At 41.8% G+C, this 19,659-nt stretch overlaps 1 protein-coding gene across 4 annotated transcripts in view; it reads right to left on the bottom strand.

The window, feature by feature from the left end:
* The window catches only part of LOC117365597 (tetraspanin-3-like), a 44,919-nt gene that overhangs the window by 15,839 nt on the left and 9,421 nt on the right, over nt 1–19,659 (bottom strand). For 3 of the 4 annotated variants that reach the window (XM_033956141.1, XM_033956143.1, XM_033956142.1), the window contains exons 2-3: nt 16,569–16,760; nt 7,222–7,296 (exon numbers count right to left, since the gene is read on the bottom strand). In XM_033956141.1, the coding sequence (XP_033812032.1) occupies nt 7,222–7,296; nt 16,569–16,760 (267 nt within the window). Of the gene's footprint in view, nt 1–7,221; nt 7,297–16,568; nt 16,761–17,587; nt 17,702–19,659 lie in introns of those variants that run through there. The other variant, XM_033956144.1, reaches the window with a different exon arrangement.

Raw genomic sequence — 19,659 nt, 5'->3', positions numbered from 1 at the left:
ATTCATTAGGGCTACCCTGAAAACCCGACTGGCTGGTGGTCCTCCAGGACAAGGTTGGGAACCACTGATCTAATCTAAGAGAAAAAGCTACACAAAAAACAAAACAAAACAAAAAACAAACAATCTTACTTTCAGTAGCATCATTCGCACTATCCCAGAACTTGTGGTATAGTCATATCCTTCAATCAGCAGCCGGAGAAAATACAGAAGTGAGCTGTACAATATAACCCCTGTCAGGTGTAACATAGTCCTTCAGTATTTTCTATCTCCAACAGGTGAATAGTCAGTCATATTTCCTAGCCTTGAGCTCTGGATAGGCTACTCCTGGGTCCAGTTAAGCTTCGCAGGTGCTTGCCCAGTGGGAGTTCATACTTGTGGATTTTCCCCACCAACATGTGGAAGCAAGGCTCGGCAACTTATTCTGGACTGGTGCATTAAAAAAGGGCCAGTTTCAGTCCTAAAGTTTTAGCAGCTTTTTTCTGTTCCAGCTCTTTAAAATAAACAAATAAATGGCATGCATGAAAAGCAAGGAAGCACAGCTGTTCAGTGCTAGGGATTCCACAAGGAAATGTGCAGTACAGGGGAATGGTGTGCAGCTGGGGCAAGTCTGCCTCCCCCTTCTGTCCAGAGCAGCATTTGGGGCTCAGGTCTTATTCTCAAAGGAGAGAACAGAGCAATGTATTTGGCCCTGCACGATGTTGGTTTCTGTAGAATCGGCAAAGCAGTGCTCTTGCTGTGGAGTCCTCTGGGAAGCCTCAGGCCGTTGTGTATGGAAGGCGTGGAAGATGCACACAGATCCAGATAAGGTTGGCGAGGGAAGTTCTTGGGACCTTTTGCAGTCTTCAGGCAGTACCATGGCACTCAGGGTCCAAGAAAATAACTGTCAGCACTCCTCTTCAGAATGATGCAGGAACAGCAGCCATTTTGCAGACACAAGGTGCAGACGTTGCATCTTCTTGCAAGGCTCAGAATTGCTGCCTCAGTGTTTCTCTCTTCCAGTCAGTCAAACCTGGTAAGTCTGCAGGAGTCTACATTTTTCCAGAGTTTTCATGGTGGGTTTTCATTTGGCATACCCACTAAAGCAGAAACAGGTAGCAGATTCTGGGTCCTCTTTACATTTGTTGCCCTCTGCTCACATTTAGACCTTCTGTGTGGCATTCAGAGGGGTCGTCTTCTCTCCTCCATCAGAGGAGGCTTCCATCAATTCAGGTTCTTCTCTTTTGGAGCACGTTGGAAGAGTGGAAGCTTTCCCTAAGGATAGAGATGATCCCAAGGTTTAGAGGCTCTTTCATAAAGAAGAGCCGAGTGCTCTAATTTCAGACACTTTAGCAGTGCTGTCTATTGAGGATCCTTTGGCACCAGCCGTGGGGTTGTTGATCATGAAGGGTTATCAAGACCCTTCTAAGGCCTTTCCAATGCACCCAGATATCCAGGAAATGATTGCAGCTAAGTGGCAATCTCTAGATATGAGGCTGAAGGTGGGACGAATCATGGCTCATTTGTATTCTTTTTTGCCTTAGGAGAAATTTCAGTTGCCCAGAGTGGATTCATCAATAACAGCGCTCACAAAGATGACTGCCTTTCTGGTGGAAGGGGGTAAAGCCCTCAAGGAAATACAGGATAGAAAAATAGAGCATGCCTTAAAGCAATAATTTGATGTAGCCTCCTTGGACCTTCAAGCTACAATTTGCAGCTCCTTTATGGCCAGGGTGTGTGAAGTGACACCAGCAGTCAGTAGCACAGGAAATGCATCAGATGGCCCAACTAGAGGCTGGGCTGGCTCACTTGGCAGACGAAATTTATGACATGCTGTGAGTGTTGGCTTGGGGGTATGTCCTTGGCTGTGGTAGCTCAAAGGTAGCTCTGGTTGCAGAACTAGGCAGCGAATGCAGCCTCAAAGTCTCAGCTGGTCAAGTTCCCCTTTAGGGTTAGATGCCTCTTTGGAAAGGACCTAAGTAACCTAGTGAAAGAGCTAGGGAAGATAAGCCGAGAGATTCAATCCGGTCTGCTCAGGATCCTCCAGTTCCAGATTTTGACACAGCAGGTGTTATAGACACGTCAGCAGTTCAGACAGAAAGTTTGTTTTCCAAAACAGGCAGTTTTCCTTTTGTAACATAGTAAACGATAGCAGATAAAGATCTGTGTGGTCCATCCAGTCCAGGGATCTCAAAGTCCCTCCTTGAGGGCCGCAATCCAGTCGGATTTTTAGGATTTCCCCAATGAATATGCATGAGATCTATGTGCATGCACTGCTTTCAATGCATATTCATTGGGGAAATCCTGAAAACCCGACTGGATTGCGGCCCTCAAGGAGGGACTTTGAGATCCCTGATCCAGTCTGTTCAACAGTTACATTCATTTTTGAGGCAATGTTAAACCAACAATCCAGTAATTAATCATTTTACTTGCCAAGCTCCACTATAAGATGTTTTTTCCCTATCCCCTGAGATTCTTGCTCCTTATCCATATTGCCACACATTGGACACAGGCCATAGAAGTTTGTCTAGAATTAGCAACACTGCTACACCGCTGGAGTTACTGTTCAAACTTCAGCCTATTCCAATCTGTCTTGCCACATATTGGACCCAGACTGTAAGAACATAAGAATAGCCTTACTGGGTCAGACCAATGGTCCATCAAGCCCAGTAACCTATTCTCATGGTAGCCAATCCAGATCACTAGTACCTGGCCAAAACCCAAAGAGTAGCAACATTCTATGCTACCAAACCATGGCAAATAGAGGCTTCCCCCATGTCTTAACATACTATGGACTTCTCCTCCAGGAATTTATCCAAACCTTTCTTAAAACCAGCTACACTATATGTTTTTACTACAACCTCTAGCAACGCGTTCCAGAGTGTAACTATTCTCCGAATGTAAAAATATTTCCTCCTATTGGTTTTGAAAGTATTTCCCTGCAGTTTCGAGTGTTCCCTAGTCTTTGTAATTTTTGACCAAGTGACAAATCGATCCACTTGTACCCATTTTACTCCACTCAGGATTTTGTAGATTTCAATCATATCTCCCCTCAGCCTTCTCTTTTCCAAGCTGAAGAGCCCTAACTTTTTTAGTCTTTCCTCACACAAAAGGAGTTCCATCCCCTTTATCATCTTGGTCTCTCTTCTTTGAACCTTCTCTAGTGCCACTATATCTTTCTTGAGATAAGGAGATCAGAACTGAATGTAATACTCCAGGTGAGGTCGCACCATGAAGCGATAAAAAGGCATTATAATATCTTTAGTCTTACAAACCATCCCTTTTTTAATAAATTCCTAGTATCTTGTTTAATTTTTTGACCGCTGCCACACATTGGGCAGAAGATTTCATCATATTGTCTACAATAACACCCAGATCCCTTTTTTGACAAGAAGTCCGCCTTGTAGTCAGGGAGGTTCTCCAGTCCCTCCCATAGTATTCAATGAGGTGAGACAGGCCCATGCCTCTCCACTCCCAGTAGGAATTCATTTTCAGTACTTTGTGGATGAGTGAGCCTTGATAATGTCATACCAGTGGGTCTTAAAAAATCCTCAAAGGTGGCTACAAGCTGGAGCTCCCCTGCCCAGTTGCACACTTCTTCTTGGAGTCTTCTGAAAGAAGGAGTGTCAAAAAAGCAGTCATCTGAGCAATTGTGGAATCCTTGCTCACTCTAGGTGTGATCGTTCCAGTCCCTCCATGAGAACAGGGGCTCGGGCAATACTCTTACTTACTTTGTTGTGTCCAAAAATGAGGGCACTTTTCAGCCAGCATTAGACCTCAATTATTGCTTGGGATTATTATTTTCATATGAAGACCTTGCGCTCAGTCATTACTTTAATTCAGTCATAGGAGTTTCTTACAGCTCTGGACCTAAAGGAAGAGTATTTTCATATCCCCATTTGTCTACCTCATTAGCAGTTTCCGAGGTTTGCAGTTCTGAGTCATATTTCCAGTTCAAAGCCATGCCCTTCAACCTAGTCGCAGCACCATGGACATTTTCCAAGATTATGGTATTGGTGGCAGCCTTCCTGTATTGTCAGGTAACCAGGGCTCATTCACATTATTTACCGGTAATTCGTTTTCTATCCCATTTTCCCCAAAGAACTCAAGCCCTTCATGAAAGTAAAGCTGTGACAACAATGATTGTGAGCATATTGCGGTTCTTAGGCTGGGTGATCAATTTTGAAAAAGCAAGTTGATCTCCTTGAAAACAGAGTATCTTGAAGTCCTGTTCAATATAGGACAGGAGAGGAGCTTCATCAGGTTTGCATGCTGCTTTGGCCGACCAGCCCTCAAACTTTGGATTATGACTAGTTGCTGGAGTCTATGACAGCTGCAATGGAGGGGGTGCTGTGGGCAAGGGCACCCCTTCAACATTTCCTCTTCACCCAGTCTCCAAAAAGTACAATGTTCGCCTTCTGTGGATGAACTCAAGTTAGGTAGAGCATGCAGTGGTGGATGTTGGAGACCAACTTGTCCAAGGGAGTTCTATTTTCGGTGCACCACAGGAAGATGGGGATCAGATGCCAGCTTTTCTGGCTAGAAGGGGCACTCTCTCATCTCACCCAGGGTACATGGTCTCTGACAGAGATGACTTGGCTCATCAATCTACTGGAGCTCAGGATGATTTCGTAGTCACACACTTTCTTACGTTGTTTCTAGTCAGTGATCTCTGACAACACCATAGCCATGTCATATGACAACAAGCGGGGGGTGGGGGATGAAACTCAGCCACTTAGTGGAAATTCTCCTGATGTGCTGGGCAAAGAAGCACATGCTCTATTTATCAGAAGCTCCCATAGTGGGGTCACTGAATGTGCAGGTGGATTTTCTCAGCCACAAATCTTTGGATCCAGGAAAATGGAAGCAGTCGGAGGAGATCTTTCAGCTTTATTATGAATTGCTGGAGTCAGCCAAGTTTTGACTTGATAGCCACTAGCTCAACACAAAGGTGACGCAACTTCTTCAGTCCCTAGACAAAGCCAGGCAATCAGAGACTCGATGCTCTTCTATTGCTGTAGCAGTCCAATGCCCTTCTGTATGTTTTTCCTCCATGGTCAGTTGTCATCTTAGTGGCTCCAGACTAGCTACGAAGACTGTGGTAGGCAGATCTGGATCAGTTTCTGGTCAAGCAGTCAATTCATCTTCCTCTCTCTCAGGGGTTACTGTATCAGTGTCCGGTGTTAGCAGAGGATCAGTCCCCCTTTGTTCTTATGGCCTGGCCTTGAAAAGTCGTGGTTGAGATGGCAGGCAAGGAAGTGCTTCACTTCAGTGGCTTATGCTAGGGTATGCAGAATGTTTGAGGGCTTGCGTGTTGACAGTTAATTCTCCTTTCTCTGCCTCCATAGTTCACATCTTGAAATTCCTTCAGCGTGATCTAGAAAAGGGATTAGCGTTTTGGTCATTGAACTTGTAAGTGGTGGCCTTAGCATGTTTCCAAGGTCACTTGCAGCATTTCTTCTTGGTGGCACACCCAGACGTTGTCAGGTTTTTCAAAGGGGATGGCTGTCTGTGGCCTCCTTTCCATCAGATCTGTCCAGAAAAGAATCTAAATCTGGTTCTTCAAACATTGCAGAAGTCCCCATTTGAGCCTTTGGAAAAAAGCTTCTCTCAAGGATCCGACGTTAAAACTCATTTTTCAGATGGCTATTTCCTCTACCCGCTGTGTTTCAGACCTTCAGGCTCTATCTTGCTAGGACCTTTTTCTTCAATTTTCTGAGGCAGGGATGTCCCTGCAGGCAGTTTCATCCTTTCTGCCCAAGGTGGTGTCAGCATTCCACATTAACCAATCTGTGAAGCTTCCCTAATTTTGGAAGGACAACTGCAGAGATCGGTTTGTGAGCTTGAGGCTTTTGGATGTATGTTATGTTCTACTTAGAAATCTGGAGGTTACCAATGAATTTTGAAGGTCAAATAGGCTGAGCCAATTGCCTCTTTCAACCATCTTGCAATCATGGGCTTAGATGCTGCTAAACCTCGCTTTTGACTACTGAATAGGACAAAGAGCCTATCTTCTCACAGGGAAGCAGCCTCCTGCTGTATTATAGGGGCACTCTCCAGGTGGACTGCTTCTTCCTGGATGGAGGCAGCTTTATTGTTGCCTGAAGATATTTGCAAGGCATTCACTTGGATGTCCCTTCATGCCTTCATCAAGCATTATAAAGTGGATGTGCTGGCTTGTTCAGAGGCCAGGTTTGGGGCTGAAGTTCTGCAGGCAGAAGTGTCAGAGACCCACCCTTGGTAGGGATATCCCACAAGTTCTGGAATAGAAAGAAGGACACAATGAAAGGAGAAATTAGGTCTTACCTGAATTCTCTTTCCATTAATCATTCACACTATTTCAGAAACCCTCCTGATATTTCAGTTGTAACTAATATTCAGAGGTATTGGCGTACTTGCTGCTTACTTGCACACCATCTTTGCACTGCCAAAGAGTTTTGGAGAGTGTTATGCAGTTTTTGTTGCTTAAAAAAAAACCAACCAAAAAATACCCACCACCACCACCCAGTCAACCAGAGAGAAAAGCAAGAGGTTTTGGTTTAGAGTGGCTGTATTCAGAGGTGTAGTAAGGGGACCGCCCTGGGCGCCAAGTCGGTGGGGGCACTGGCTCCTCTCTGCTGCATCCCGCCATCCCTCCTCCCACCTGTACCTCTGTATTATCTTTGCTAGTGTGAACAACTTCTGCCTGTTGCTCATGCCAGCCTGAAATCACTTTTGGGTCATGGGGCCAGGAAGTGATATCAGAGAGAAATCCAAAGCTGGCTCGAGAAGCATGCTGCCGAAGCCACTCACACTGGGAAAGATTTAGAGGTATGTGAGGATGGGGAGGGAGAGCACAAGTGTGGAATGGAGGGCGGGAAGGAGTGGGGAGGCGCCTCCTATCCTTACTATACCCACTGGCTGTACGAGTCTTGGTTTCTTGAATGCACTCTGCTTATTTATATAAATACTGAAAGTTGTGTTACCTGGTAGGTTATATCATACAGCTCACTTCTGTGTTCTCTATCTCATCCTGCTGGTTGAGGATATGACTATTCCACAAGTTCTGGAATAGTGTGAAGGACTAATGCTGTAACTGGGTTCCTAGCTATCCAGGCAGGATAGCCTAGGAGAGGCTACACAGCCCATCAAAAAAAAAGTCTTTGTACGGCTCTCAGTCTCTGAAGTGTTTTAGTAACCAACAACAAAATGATAATTTAAAAAAAAAAAAAAAAAAAACATACTAGGACAACTATAAATACCTACTCTGTTGATAAAGAGGTAAGACATGACTGCTCCAGAAGCTTCTAGACAAAGGAGAACAATGATGAAGAACAGGAACTACAAAATAAGACAGCAACAAAAGGCAATCAAAAAGGGATAAACACATCTTTCTAATGTATATATACAGGAAACGTTTAAAACCACTGTTCATGTTGACCTAGAAATAGCAGCAATATTGGAACACAAACTGGTTTGATTACACCTATTTGAACAACAGACAATTTTATTCATCAGTTGGGTATAAAATTTTAGACCCATATGTGCTTCCCTATAATCTCAGATAGTGACTTAGCTAGAACTGAATGTGTACCAGGTGGAAAAATTAAGATGAGCCCTCTATAACACCATCTCCTAATGTAGTGAGGACTGTGGAGGGGGGGGGGGGAACCTTTCAGAGCTCTAGTAAATAATTCCTGCAAAAAAACAAAACAAAAATAAATTCAAGCCCTATGTAGAATACCTGTCATAGTAATAGATATAGAAACTGAAATACAGTATATCAGAGGTGTGCATTTGCTGATATATTATAATTAATAAATTCAGGAAAAAATTAGGGTAACGGATTAAAGGGGGATAGGACTTTATAGGCCACTTTCTGTGTGGTTTACACAATCAAAGTGGTTTACATGGGCCACAAGGCCGTGGCGTTTTTCAGTGCTCTAACAAGTTTGAAGCAGTGTTTAGCTTGGGTTGTGCATTTTCTGGTTTACTGCACACCCGAAGACTCTCAAGACTCCTGATGCAGGCCGGGTAGGCCGAAACATGTGCATGTCGAGTCATTGAGTCATTGTATGGATTTACGGAACTTTGGATGAATAAAGGCATTTGGATCTATCAGATGAGTTGAAAGACACTTTTTTTGTGCACCATTCTGATTGGGACAATTCCACTTTGTCTTTGAGGCAGACAGAGGGGACAGAGCAGTGATTGACAGCAGACAGCTCAATCATAGCTACATCCCTGCTCACTGGACCTGTGGTATTTCCAGTTTATGCTGTAAGCTTGAAGTTGGCTGGCAAAGGGAGACACAGGTAAAGGGTAGAAAGAGACACACAAACAAGCATATTTAAGAGATTAATAGAGGAGGTGTAGGAGGCTACAGTGCTAAGAAAAAATGAAAAATCCCTTTTTTCCCCCCCATCCCCACCACAGAAATCTCCATCAGATCTCTTATTATGATTTATTAGTCTTTATGGAAAAAAAAAAAAGACTCATCCAAGGCGGCGTACAACAGGTAAAGCTTAACAAAAATTTATATTGTATTAACAGCTTAAGTTAAAAAAATTAGCAGTTCACACCTTTCCAGAGGTCATTCAAGGTGAGTTGCCCACAGTACCTGAATGTATTTCCCTGTTCTCAGAAGGCAGTATCTAAGGGGTATGTTTACTAAAGAGTGTTACACCTTTTACGTGTGAAAACAGGGTTACTGCAAGACTATGTTAACATTCTTTGGTAATGTATCTGTGGCACATGCATTACGGAATTTTTCTGGGAGAAAGCATGGCATGGTGAGAAACTATCCTGCTAGTGCATTCTAAGTTTACAGTTACTTTATTTGATATATTGCAATTATTAACAAGATAGTTAAACCAAAGTGGTTTACAATGAAAAATATTAAAATGATAAAATAATCAATAAGGACAAACAGGGTAAATCAACCATGATAAAAACAAACACAATTTGGCTATAAAGGGAAGGAAAATTTACAATATATTATGAAGAACAAAAAGGAAGACAACAAAAGGTAAAGGGGAATAAAAAATTATAAATAAGAGTAATGTCAAATGCTATTTTAAAGTAATGAGACTTTGAGACTTAAAAATTTTTCAAAGATTTTTCAGTCCTACAATATAGTGGAAGGGAATTCCAGAGACTAGGGGCCATTACTGAAAAACTGGAATCCCTGTAAAATATCCAAGAACATCTGTCTGAAAGATGACACAGTTAGCAAGTGTTGATAGAGGAACAAAGATTCCTTTGAGGTGAGCAGAGGATCAGATGGCTAGCCAGAAATAAGGGAAAACCTGAAGACCGAATCTGGAAATAGAGTACTGTACGTTAAACTTGAAAGGAATTCTATAAGCAATTGGAAGCATATGTTCTGCTTTGAGCAAAGGGAGAATATGATCATATTTAGAATGACAGTAAAGCAATCAGAGAGCAGTATTTTGTACAAGCTGGAGTTGACAGTGTTGATATTGAGGAAGGCCAATTAAAAGTGAGTTGCAATAGTTGAGTTTAGAAAAGACCAAAGAGTGTAAGAGAATCCAGAGTGAAGTACGATTTAAAAGTGACCGAACAGAATGAAGCTGGCAAAGTTTTAAGAATGAAGTAGAAACAGCTCTAGAGATACGAGAATGAAATAAGGAGGTATCCAACGTTAACACCAAGAATTTTAATGGATGTGGAGTATGACAGAGTGAAGCATGGAAGGTTCAATGGGCATTTAGTGGAGGAAAAAATAAAATAAAATAAATCATAGTAGACTTTTTTGGGAATTAATTTTCAGCCTATTCAATGTTAACTAGTTAGCCACATCATCTAATTTTTTGGAAATTATCGAGAAATCATTAAGAGCACTGAGAATTGAATGGATAAAGAAGCTGAATGTCATCAGCGTAGATGAAAGTAAATCCAAGTGACTAGAGCAATAATGTAAGCGACGCAACGAAAATATTAAAAAGCATGAGCTCACGAACTGAACCCTGGGGGACACCTGATTGAAGTTGCTGTGAACTTGAAAGAGAGCCAGAATGATAGAGTAAGATCGCTCAGTAAGGTAAGAATGAAACGATTGAAAAGCTTTATCCATAATGTGTAAATCCCTTAAACGGTCTAATAAGATTGAATGATCCACCAGATCAAAGGCAGCGGACAAGTCCAATGAAAAAACAATGACATTATGATTGACATCAAGAATGGATCTTAGTGAATGAGGACAAAAACCTGCCTGACGAGGGTGTAGTACTTTTGTACAATGAAGAAAGGGCTAGATTCACTGAGCAAACTGATTGTATACCGCTCGGTTTGCGCTCACTTTCCTACTATGGCTCGATTCCTACTATGGCTCGAGCTTCCTCCAGATCCCATTTGCACCCTATCCGATCCACGCATGCAAATGAGTAAAAAGGCATGTAAATTTCTAAAGGCATGTAAATTTCTAAAGGCATGTAAATTTCTAAAGGCATCAATTCATAAAACCATTTCGTCCTAACCGACTGGCCTTTCCGATCCAAAAAGTTTTGACTGCTGAGGACCAGTCGCTTTACATCCTTGCCAACTATTCCTGCCTAGCAACTGCTGCATACATGTTAAGAACCCCATTAAAAATATATATCTACCCCGCAAAAAAATCCAAAAGATATTTAAACTTTAAATATATGTAAACTTTCATGTACATAAGCATTAAAAATATTTTTTTGATTTTTTTGGAATGCGCATAGCATGGCATGGGAATGAATCTCGGATTTGTAATGTGCACGGTGAGAAAATTGCGGATTAACCCCATGCTCTCCTTGTGCATTGTGCATTTCATATATTAATGCCAAATTTAAAAAAAAATCAAAAATAATTTATAAGGGCCAGCTATCCTTCCCCCTCTTCCTTCCAGCTAGATTGTCGCGTGCATCTGACGTTACGGAGTCGCCTTTGGTTGCTTCGTGCTTCACAGCAGAAAGAGCCGCACAGCCTCCTGGGATTCATAGGCTGTATTTAACAGCGCGTGATCCCAGCGCATTCAACTGCTGTTAACTGTTGTGCCTTCTAGCAACTTAACAGTTCTATTCTTGAAAGAAATGTTAAGCTGTTTGGAAGCGCGCAATAAATTTCAAATCCGTAAAAAAAGGACGAACTCAAAGAATTCCACAACTCGCTCACAAACCTCCGATGCTATTTCTCCTTAAACCTCTCCAAAAAAATTTTCAAAAAGCTACGGTCACAGCTTAAACAGCTTGCAACAGCACTTAAAAAAAAAAAGAGAGGTCGTTAAAAACTACAGTTCTTATATTGCATTTTTTTACAACAATGCTTTGCAATAGGCACATTCGGAGCCCGCCAATGACATATGCGATTAAACCCCGCCCCATTTCTACGCAGTGAAGTCCTAAAGAGCTAGTGCATGCGTTATGTGCTTCAAAACCAACAAGGAGACAGTGCGCACGCGCGATCGATGTTACAGTGAGACGTGGGGGCTTGTTTACAATTTGATCATTTGCATGGACAAGCTTTACTGAATCGATCGGCCAGAATGACTTGGAAACGGATAGGACATGAATAGGCTAGATTTGTGGATTTTAGTGAATCTAGCCCAAAGTCAGAAAGTTGTGCTGCTAATAACATGCGCTAAAAGGATAACATCCAAGTTTATGCTGGATCCTAAATAGGAGTCATTAAGCACTCCTGCATTAAATCCTAGCAGTCCATGTGCTAATGTGATTAGTGAATGAACTGCATAAAACATTCCCTCAAGAAGAATAGCATTAAATTTGCAGTTAATAAGCGTTAAAATCCATGTTACCTCCAAACTCTAATGGCCTTTAGGGAAACATACCCTTATATTTGTATCTCAATCAATAGAGGGTAAGGTGACTTGTCCAAGGCCACAAGTGAATAAAGAAAAAATATAGTACTGAGGACTAGAGATCCAAAAAGGATACGAGAGATCTGTTTATGGCCTAGAGGTTTTCATTATAGCTAAGCATTTGTAATATTTATCTGAAGCATAAGGACCCTTGATGAAAATTTACAACAGTGTAGCCTGACCAGAGTCAGACATTTCACTGACTTCTACCAAGCTAAGGGCCAGATGTTGCCGGTAAATTATCTAATTTGAAAATGGCAATAGATGTTAAACTAAACTAAACCTTAGGCTTATATACTGCATCTTCTCTATAACAGCAGAGCTCGGCACAGTTTACAAGAAATTAGAAAAGAGAAAAAAATACAGTATGGATTTGGAATAGCATGGAGAGGAGCGGAATTTACAACTTTGAAAATAGCCAAGTTTTCAGATGTTTTTGAAATGGTTGGAAGGAGCCCAAATTGCGCAGTCGAACAGGAAAGTTATTCCACAACTCAGTAATTTTGAAAAGTAGAGACTTTCCTAATTTGCCAATGTAGGTAACATTTTTCGACGTAGGAAAGGACAATTTAAATTTTTGAGTAGGTCTGGTAATGTCAGATCTTATAGAATTCCAAGACAGGGGAATTAAAGGAGGAAGGATGCCATGCAAGATCTTAAATGTTAAGCAGGTACATTTAAAATGAAGTTTTTGCAGAAGCGGAGAGATGTGATCAAATTTACTTTTTTGCAAAGATCAGCCTCGCTGCAGTATTCTGGATCATAGGGATGGGAGGAGTGGGATAGAGAAGAAAATGAAGAAATCCTGTTTATAGATAGATGGAAATAGGGGAGAAGATGGTACATATGGATAGATGGGAAGAGAAGACATGGAAAAGCAGATAAATTTGAGGAAGCAGAAAAATGGAAGTAAGTAGATAGATTTGAGGAAGCAGAAAAATGGAAGAAAGTAATGTTAAAATCAATGCCAAAGATGGATACAGCAAACTACCCTATACCACCTCACTACCCAATCATTGCTAGATCTTCCATACTTTTAAGCATAAATTAGTGTTAAATAGCAAATTAGTGCAAACAATTCAAAAAGTTCAAAAGTTCTTAACTTAAAGCTTGGTTTCTGCCACCTAGTATATTCTGTTTAGTGTGGCTGGACTCTAAGCTGTTTGATTTCCTGAAGCAGGAGCACGAAATGTGTTCACATTGAAACCAAGAAACCAAGCTTTAAGTTAAGAACTTTTGAACTTTTTGAATTGTTCGCACTAATTTGGTATTAATTTGGCACAAATGTATGCTTAAAAGTATGGAAGATCTAGCAATGGTGAGGTGGTATTGGGGGAGGTTCCTTCCGCAAAACCCCTCCATGTCTCTGAGCTGATCTTTACATATATATAGCATTATTAAACAACAATTAATGTACTATTCAGGGTAGTGTCCTTTGATCATACAAAAAAATTTTCACTCCCTCTTTTTGTACTAGTGGTATATACATACACATATATATACACTTATATATATATATATACACACACACACACCTTTTCCCTGTATATATTTTTGACAAAGATTGATACAGGGCAGAAAATGAAGGAGAGAAAACCGGCCATTGGATAAGGCGGCCATGGAAACAGTTAAGCACAGACAGAAGGAAGTGAAACAAGAAACTGGGAAAAGATGAGTAGAAAAATAAAAATCACCAGACAACAAAGGTAGGAAAAATGATTTTATTTTCAATTTAGTGAATGAAATGTGTCAGTTTTCAGAATTTACATCTGTTGTCTATATTTTGCACTGTTCAGGAAAAAATGTATTTTTTTCTATCTCTCTGGTGTTTACTGCATGCAGAGCCTGGCATCTTAGGGTTTCATTTATGGGCAGACTAGATGAGCCTTGATCTACCATCATGTTTTTGTGTTTGTGTATATTAGGACTTTTAGTTTGTTGTCCTGTATTTGCATAGGATTTATCTGTTTTCTGCACATGTGACCAAAATCAGGTGTTCTGGTAGGAATGAATGTCGTGATGCATTATTGGTGTCATGGCCCCAAGTAGCAAGATATTTGTCAGCAGTTTGTCTGGGTTTTGGAAGGTGCTGAGTCGGGGCTGCATCTGGAAGGTCTCGGTGCATGTGCAGATGTCAACATGATGACATCACATGTATGTGTGCCTGAGCATGTGTCATCGCATTGATGTCAATGTATGCGCAGAGGCCCTCTAGACACGGCCCAGAGCTTGGGGAAGGAAACATGAGGTTTGTTTGGGGGTGGAACAGGGCAGAGCCAAAAGTCCTCTTTTTTAAAAGAGGAAATCTGGAAACTCTAGGCAGGAGGTATGCCCACTCCCTCCTGCTGACAGGCTCGCCTCTTCAAAATGGCAGGCCTTCCCCTTTCAGGTGCATCCTGGGATGCACTGGGAAGGGACTAAGACTGATTGGTTCAGATACTCAAGGCCCCTCCTATGGGCCCATGGTTAAAACCTGGTGTTTCATTATGTGCTCATTTGGAGTGCTCATTGGCCCCAAAAAGTGCGAGGATCTTTGCCTGTCTTCTACAAAGCACCCGCGCCTGAAGGGTAGCACAGCGCGAGCAGGATTCAACCCGGTGATCGGTCCCGAGGCACTCAATGCACCAACGGTGTGGCCAGTAATAGAAATAACCCGACTGCACTGAGTGCACTTTTAAAATCCAGTAACAGGCCGGGACATAAGGCCAAAACCACCGCCGCAGCCGCTTGAGGTCTGCCGGCCCAGTCGGACCCGGAGCCCCAGGTCAATGACAAATTAGATGAAGAAGGACAAGTATCAAAAAATATATATATATTTTTTTTTGGTAGGAAACACACCGCACAGCGACTCACTCGAATTTAAAAATAAAAAAGAAGCAAGCTGCGGTGCAAGAGGCACTCCGATCGCACAGAGCGGAGGAACAGGGCTTCTGGCTCCGCGGAAAACAAAGAACTGAGGCCATGCTGAGGAGACGCACGCCCTGACTCGGGCGGGAAGGCACACGCGCATACGCGGTACACTCGCAAGCTTGAAGATCTTCAAGCAAGTTTGCTTGCAAGACTGTCCGCTCGGGGCTCTGTAGATGATGTCACCCACGTGTAGAGAATATTCTGCCTGCTTGTCCTGGGATAAACTGTTAAGTTAGACCTAGAGAAAGTTGCTGCTTATCCTTGGGTGTATCTTCATATCAGAACATGGTGTAAGAGTGAAGCTGGGTTACTGCTGTACAACTCAAAGATAGCTCTCTTGAAAGCCATTAACCTGATTTTGCTTATGCAGAGATGCAATCTTAGAGGAAACTATGGCAGTAAACAGGAAACCAGCATGAATTCATTATTTCATCAAACTGGCTGTTTCAAGGGAATTACCCCTTCCACTTCAATTTTCAGTATGACAACTCATTGCACCAGTTTCATCTCTTCTGTTCTTTGCACTGAATTATCCAAGATGACAATTCAATGGAAAGAACAGAAGAGATGAAACTTTTCCTCCAGAAACCTGTTCACCCACTGCTCTGACTTCATTTCCCAGCAAAGAATTCCAGAGCCCTAGTGGACCCCAGAAGATGGTTATTATTAACCGAAAACAAGGACCATGTTGAGTCCATACCACACTATTTGCTGTGTTTCATATGTATTATCCTATTGATTTGCATCGTTTCATTTGTGAAGACTTTTATTGAACTACTTTGTTTTTATTATGAAGACTTTTATTAAACCTTTACATCAAAAGCATCGGTTCCATGGCTTTACTTTTGGTTTGGTTTCTCCGTCTTTCTATGGAACGCTTTGGAGATATTTGTTGTTTCGATAGTGAATAGCACAGTAAAACATTCACATAAAAATATGATAACACATCAACAGAATACAAATTGTAACTCAATAGAATGCAACAGTCTTAGGGTGCACAAGTGCCAAGATCAAGGGGGAAGTGAGAAGAAAAACCCAGGTAGCTGCAAATAAAAGGTTTATGGTACAGTAACCCCACTAATGGTTTATTGTGATCCCAGCTGAAAACTGCTGGTGGGGGAGGAAGGCAAATCAAATTTAAAATCCTATCCTCCTGCTGGCTTGCAATGGGACCTTCAAAGCCAGCCCAACTATTAAAGCAGTGTCTCACAAACTGTTTGCTGCGGCACAGTGGTGTGCCATAAAGATTCTGGGTGTACCGAGAGATTCAAGAATTTATTTTTAAAATTCCCTTCATAAGAATCAATTCAGAAAATAAATATACACTAGAATAGACGATACGTACGCTGTGTATGCAAGAGTCTGTCACAGCCAGCAGCTCTCCGCCTCTCTGCCCTCCAGCATACCTCTGTAAATGTTTGCCAGAGTGAGCAGCATATTCCACCTGCTGCTTGTGCCAGCCTTCTGACATCACTTCCTGTCACGGAACCAGAACATGACATCAGAAGGGAGCCGAGGGTGGCGTGAGCAGCAGGTGGAAGATGCTGCTCATGCCGGCAAACATTTACAGAAGTTTAATTTTGATTATAATGTGCCACAAAAAATGAAAATAAAAATTTGAGCAAAAATGGGTTAATATTTACAGATTAGGGGCCTAAAAGTTAATTGAGCCTGGGAGAGGGAGGTGAAGGGAGGCACAATGCTGAAGTTTTGCCTAGAGCGCCTAAGTCTTAGTCTTGGAACCTTGCTTACCCAAATGTTTTAAAAAGTGCTTTTTCCTCCAGTAGGCCTATAGTTATTTCAGGTCAGCAAATAGTTTTAACATGAGTTAAAGACTTACGCTCCCTTGTTGAAAGCGTGACTCCTTGATAGGGATACATATTCCCAGAACACCAGTGAGAATCAAGAAAAGGGCTACGATGACAGCTAGCCAGCCAGGCACCAGAATGTAGCAATCCTGGAAAAAATATCCATGGTTCTGGTAGGTTAGGATCAGGAAGGTCCCACTAAAGACCATGATTCCTGCTACACCCTAGGGTCAAGAAAGAATAAAACACAAAATAAAATAACAGCATCAAATCAAAAACATCCATAAATATCCCCAGGACATTATACTGTAGATTAAAAATCTAGAAATTGTTAAATAATAGATAAAACGTAATAGAAACAGATAAGAACTAGACAAAAAAAGTCATTATGTTTATGTTTGTTAAAAATTTGATATACCACTCCCGCATTTTACTGATCTAAGTGGTTTACAACTTAACAATTAAATAATGAAAGGAACTCCATTGAAGATAGGAAAGATAGAGATAGAGACAAGATATGCACATCCCAACAAGTATTCAGTGAGGATAAAAACAGAGATTACCTTAAAAACAAAAATAAAACAATAATTAAATTATAAATTAAAAAAAGATTAAACATTAATTTAATTTAATTAAATTAAAAAATAAAATAAATTCCAGTCAGACATTATTATTTTAACATTATGATATTATGCCAATTGATAGCCAAATTGTACATAAAATTTGAGGAATGTTCTAACAGTGAAATATCATTATGCTGCAAAGGCTGGGGAGGGGAGGCAAAAAGCAAGCCTTGGGTGTGCATTTGACTTTTAGGAGATCTTTCTCAATGTGAACAATCTTTGAGGTAAGCATCCCAGAGACAGGGAGTTGTATCAGGAAGCATGCATTTTTTAAAAATGCATTCCAAATCTGTCTCTTTAGGAAAAGACAAGCACAGTACAAACTCCTGAGCAGATGTCAGAAACTACAAGTGACTACTGAAGTATTGCAGTTCATTTTTAAAATATAGCTATGAGACTTTGAAAGTTGCTCTACATTGAATAGATACCTAGTGCAGGACAATTAGATAAGGGTATACATAATACCCAAACAGATCACTGTCAGCTTTCTTCCTCTTCCCTCCATGGTCCAACAGCAGCATACGCACACTCATATGCCAAACCTGGGCCTTCTACTGCATAGGTGACAAGATTGAAAGATTAGATTCTTACTTTGCTAATCTTCTTTCTGAAAGAAGACATGGGAGCAACAGATATGGTACAGAATCCTATTAGTCATGAATCTGCAGAAGGGTGTCACTCAAGAAAAACCTTTGAACTCCTCCCCTTCTGCAGTGGAAAAAAAGCTCCCTCTTCAGTTAGTACCAAAGCAATCGAACTCCACTGAACAGAAGAAAAGAGAAGGAAAGGCAGGGGGAACTTCCTCAGTAACAAACCATATTCTTCTGTTCTGCTCTGTAACTTATGATAAAATAAAAATTGTTATTAATCATTGAACACAGAACAATAAATTATGCACACGAGTAGCTAGGAACCAACCTGCTACGTGCAATTGGTAGGAGTTATAAAACCCCCCAAAGGAGAAAGGGAATAGAAGCCATCATGTTCCTGTAGTTTGTCTCTGCTAAATCTTAGATACAGGAGAAGAGGTCTCGAGATGGACACAGGCAACATCTGAGGCAGGAATCTGGCAAATCAAATGCCTGCACCTGGCATGCCGTACAGAATCCTGTCTTTTATCAGAAAGATTAGGGACAGGAGGAAAGGGATTGGGACTTGTATACTACCTTTTTGTAGTTATACGACCACACAAAGTGATTTACATGCTAGTACTTCAAGCATTTTCCCTATCTATCCCAATGGGCTCACAATCTATCTAATGTACCTGGGGCAGTGGAGGATTAAGCAACTTGCCCAGGTTCACAGCCCTGAGTAGTATGAGGTTTGAAGCCACAACCTCCGGGTGCCGAGGCTGTAGCTCTAATCACTGCACCACAGGTAAAAATTTAGGGCTCCTTTTATGAAGCCGCAGTAGCGGCTTCAGCGCGCGCAACTTTTCATCACGCGCTAACCCCCGTGCTAGCCAAAAAACTACCGCCTGCTCAAGAGGAGGCGGCAGCGGCTAGCGGTTTAGCGCACGCTATATATGCGCGTTAAACCACTACCGTGGCTTTGTAAAAGGAGCCCTTAATCTTTCATTCTGCAGTGAAGACATAGAATTCTGTACCATAGCTGATGTACTAAAGCAGTGCCAGACATCTGCCCGCAGTACAGAGGACTCAAATGCGACATCCCCGCAAGCTGCCACATTCACTCTGTAGAACTTCATAAAAGCGTAAAGAGTAGACCAAATAGCTGCTCTACAAATTTACATCAAGCAAAACAGCCCGGAACTCTGCCCAGGAAGCAGCCATAGTTTTAGTCGAATGTGATGCGATTGAGACAGGGGGGGCTACTTACCACAGACAATATGAGAAAATGAAATTGCCATGTAAATCCATCTGACAATCGAAGCCTTGGAAGCCAGCTTGCCTCATCTCAATTGGTTGATTACCACAATAATAGTCCTCTCCAGATAATGAAGTAGGGCTCTATGTACACACAGCATCCACAAAATTCTGTCGTGTTTAGCTGAACCCTTAAGGTGAAAGATGCGTAAATGAATCTCCTGACTGACATGGAAGGCAGAAACCACCTTCAGTAGAAACACCAGACTCCATAAACTAGAGGAAGGGTTCTCTAGAGGAAGGGGCCTGTAACTCTGATATCTGCCAAAAACACGGTTTTAACCATAAGATCCAATAGGGAAGCGTCTGGCAGGGGCACATATGGAGCCCGAGATAGACCCTTCAGAACGACATTAAAGGTCCCAAGATGGGAACAGCCTATGCAGTGGGGGATGCAATTTTAGTGTTCCCCCTCAAAAATCAAGTGACATCTGGATGAGAAGCCAGCGACTGCATGCCTCTCCAAGCCCTAAAGCACAAGAGACTGGCTACCTGTGTCTTAAGATCAAAATCACTAAGACTTTTCCAAAACTGACTTGTAGGAATGCCAGAATCACCAGGATGGGAGTCATCTGAGGCTCCACCTGCTCCTTGGTGCACCGTAACTGGAAAGC

The sequence above is a fragment of the Geotrypetes seraphini genome, chromosome 8 (genome assembly GCF_902459505.1).
Source record: "Geotrypetes seraphini chromosome 8, aGeoSer1.1, whole genome shotgun sequence".
Lineage (NCBI taxonomy): Eukaryota > Metazoa > Chordata > Amphibia > Gymnophiona > Dermophiidae > Geotrypetes > Geotrypetes seraphini.
The sequence above is the reverse complement of the archived record's forward strand: the minus strand, read 5'-3'. Positions and strand labels throughout refer to the sequence as shown.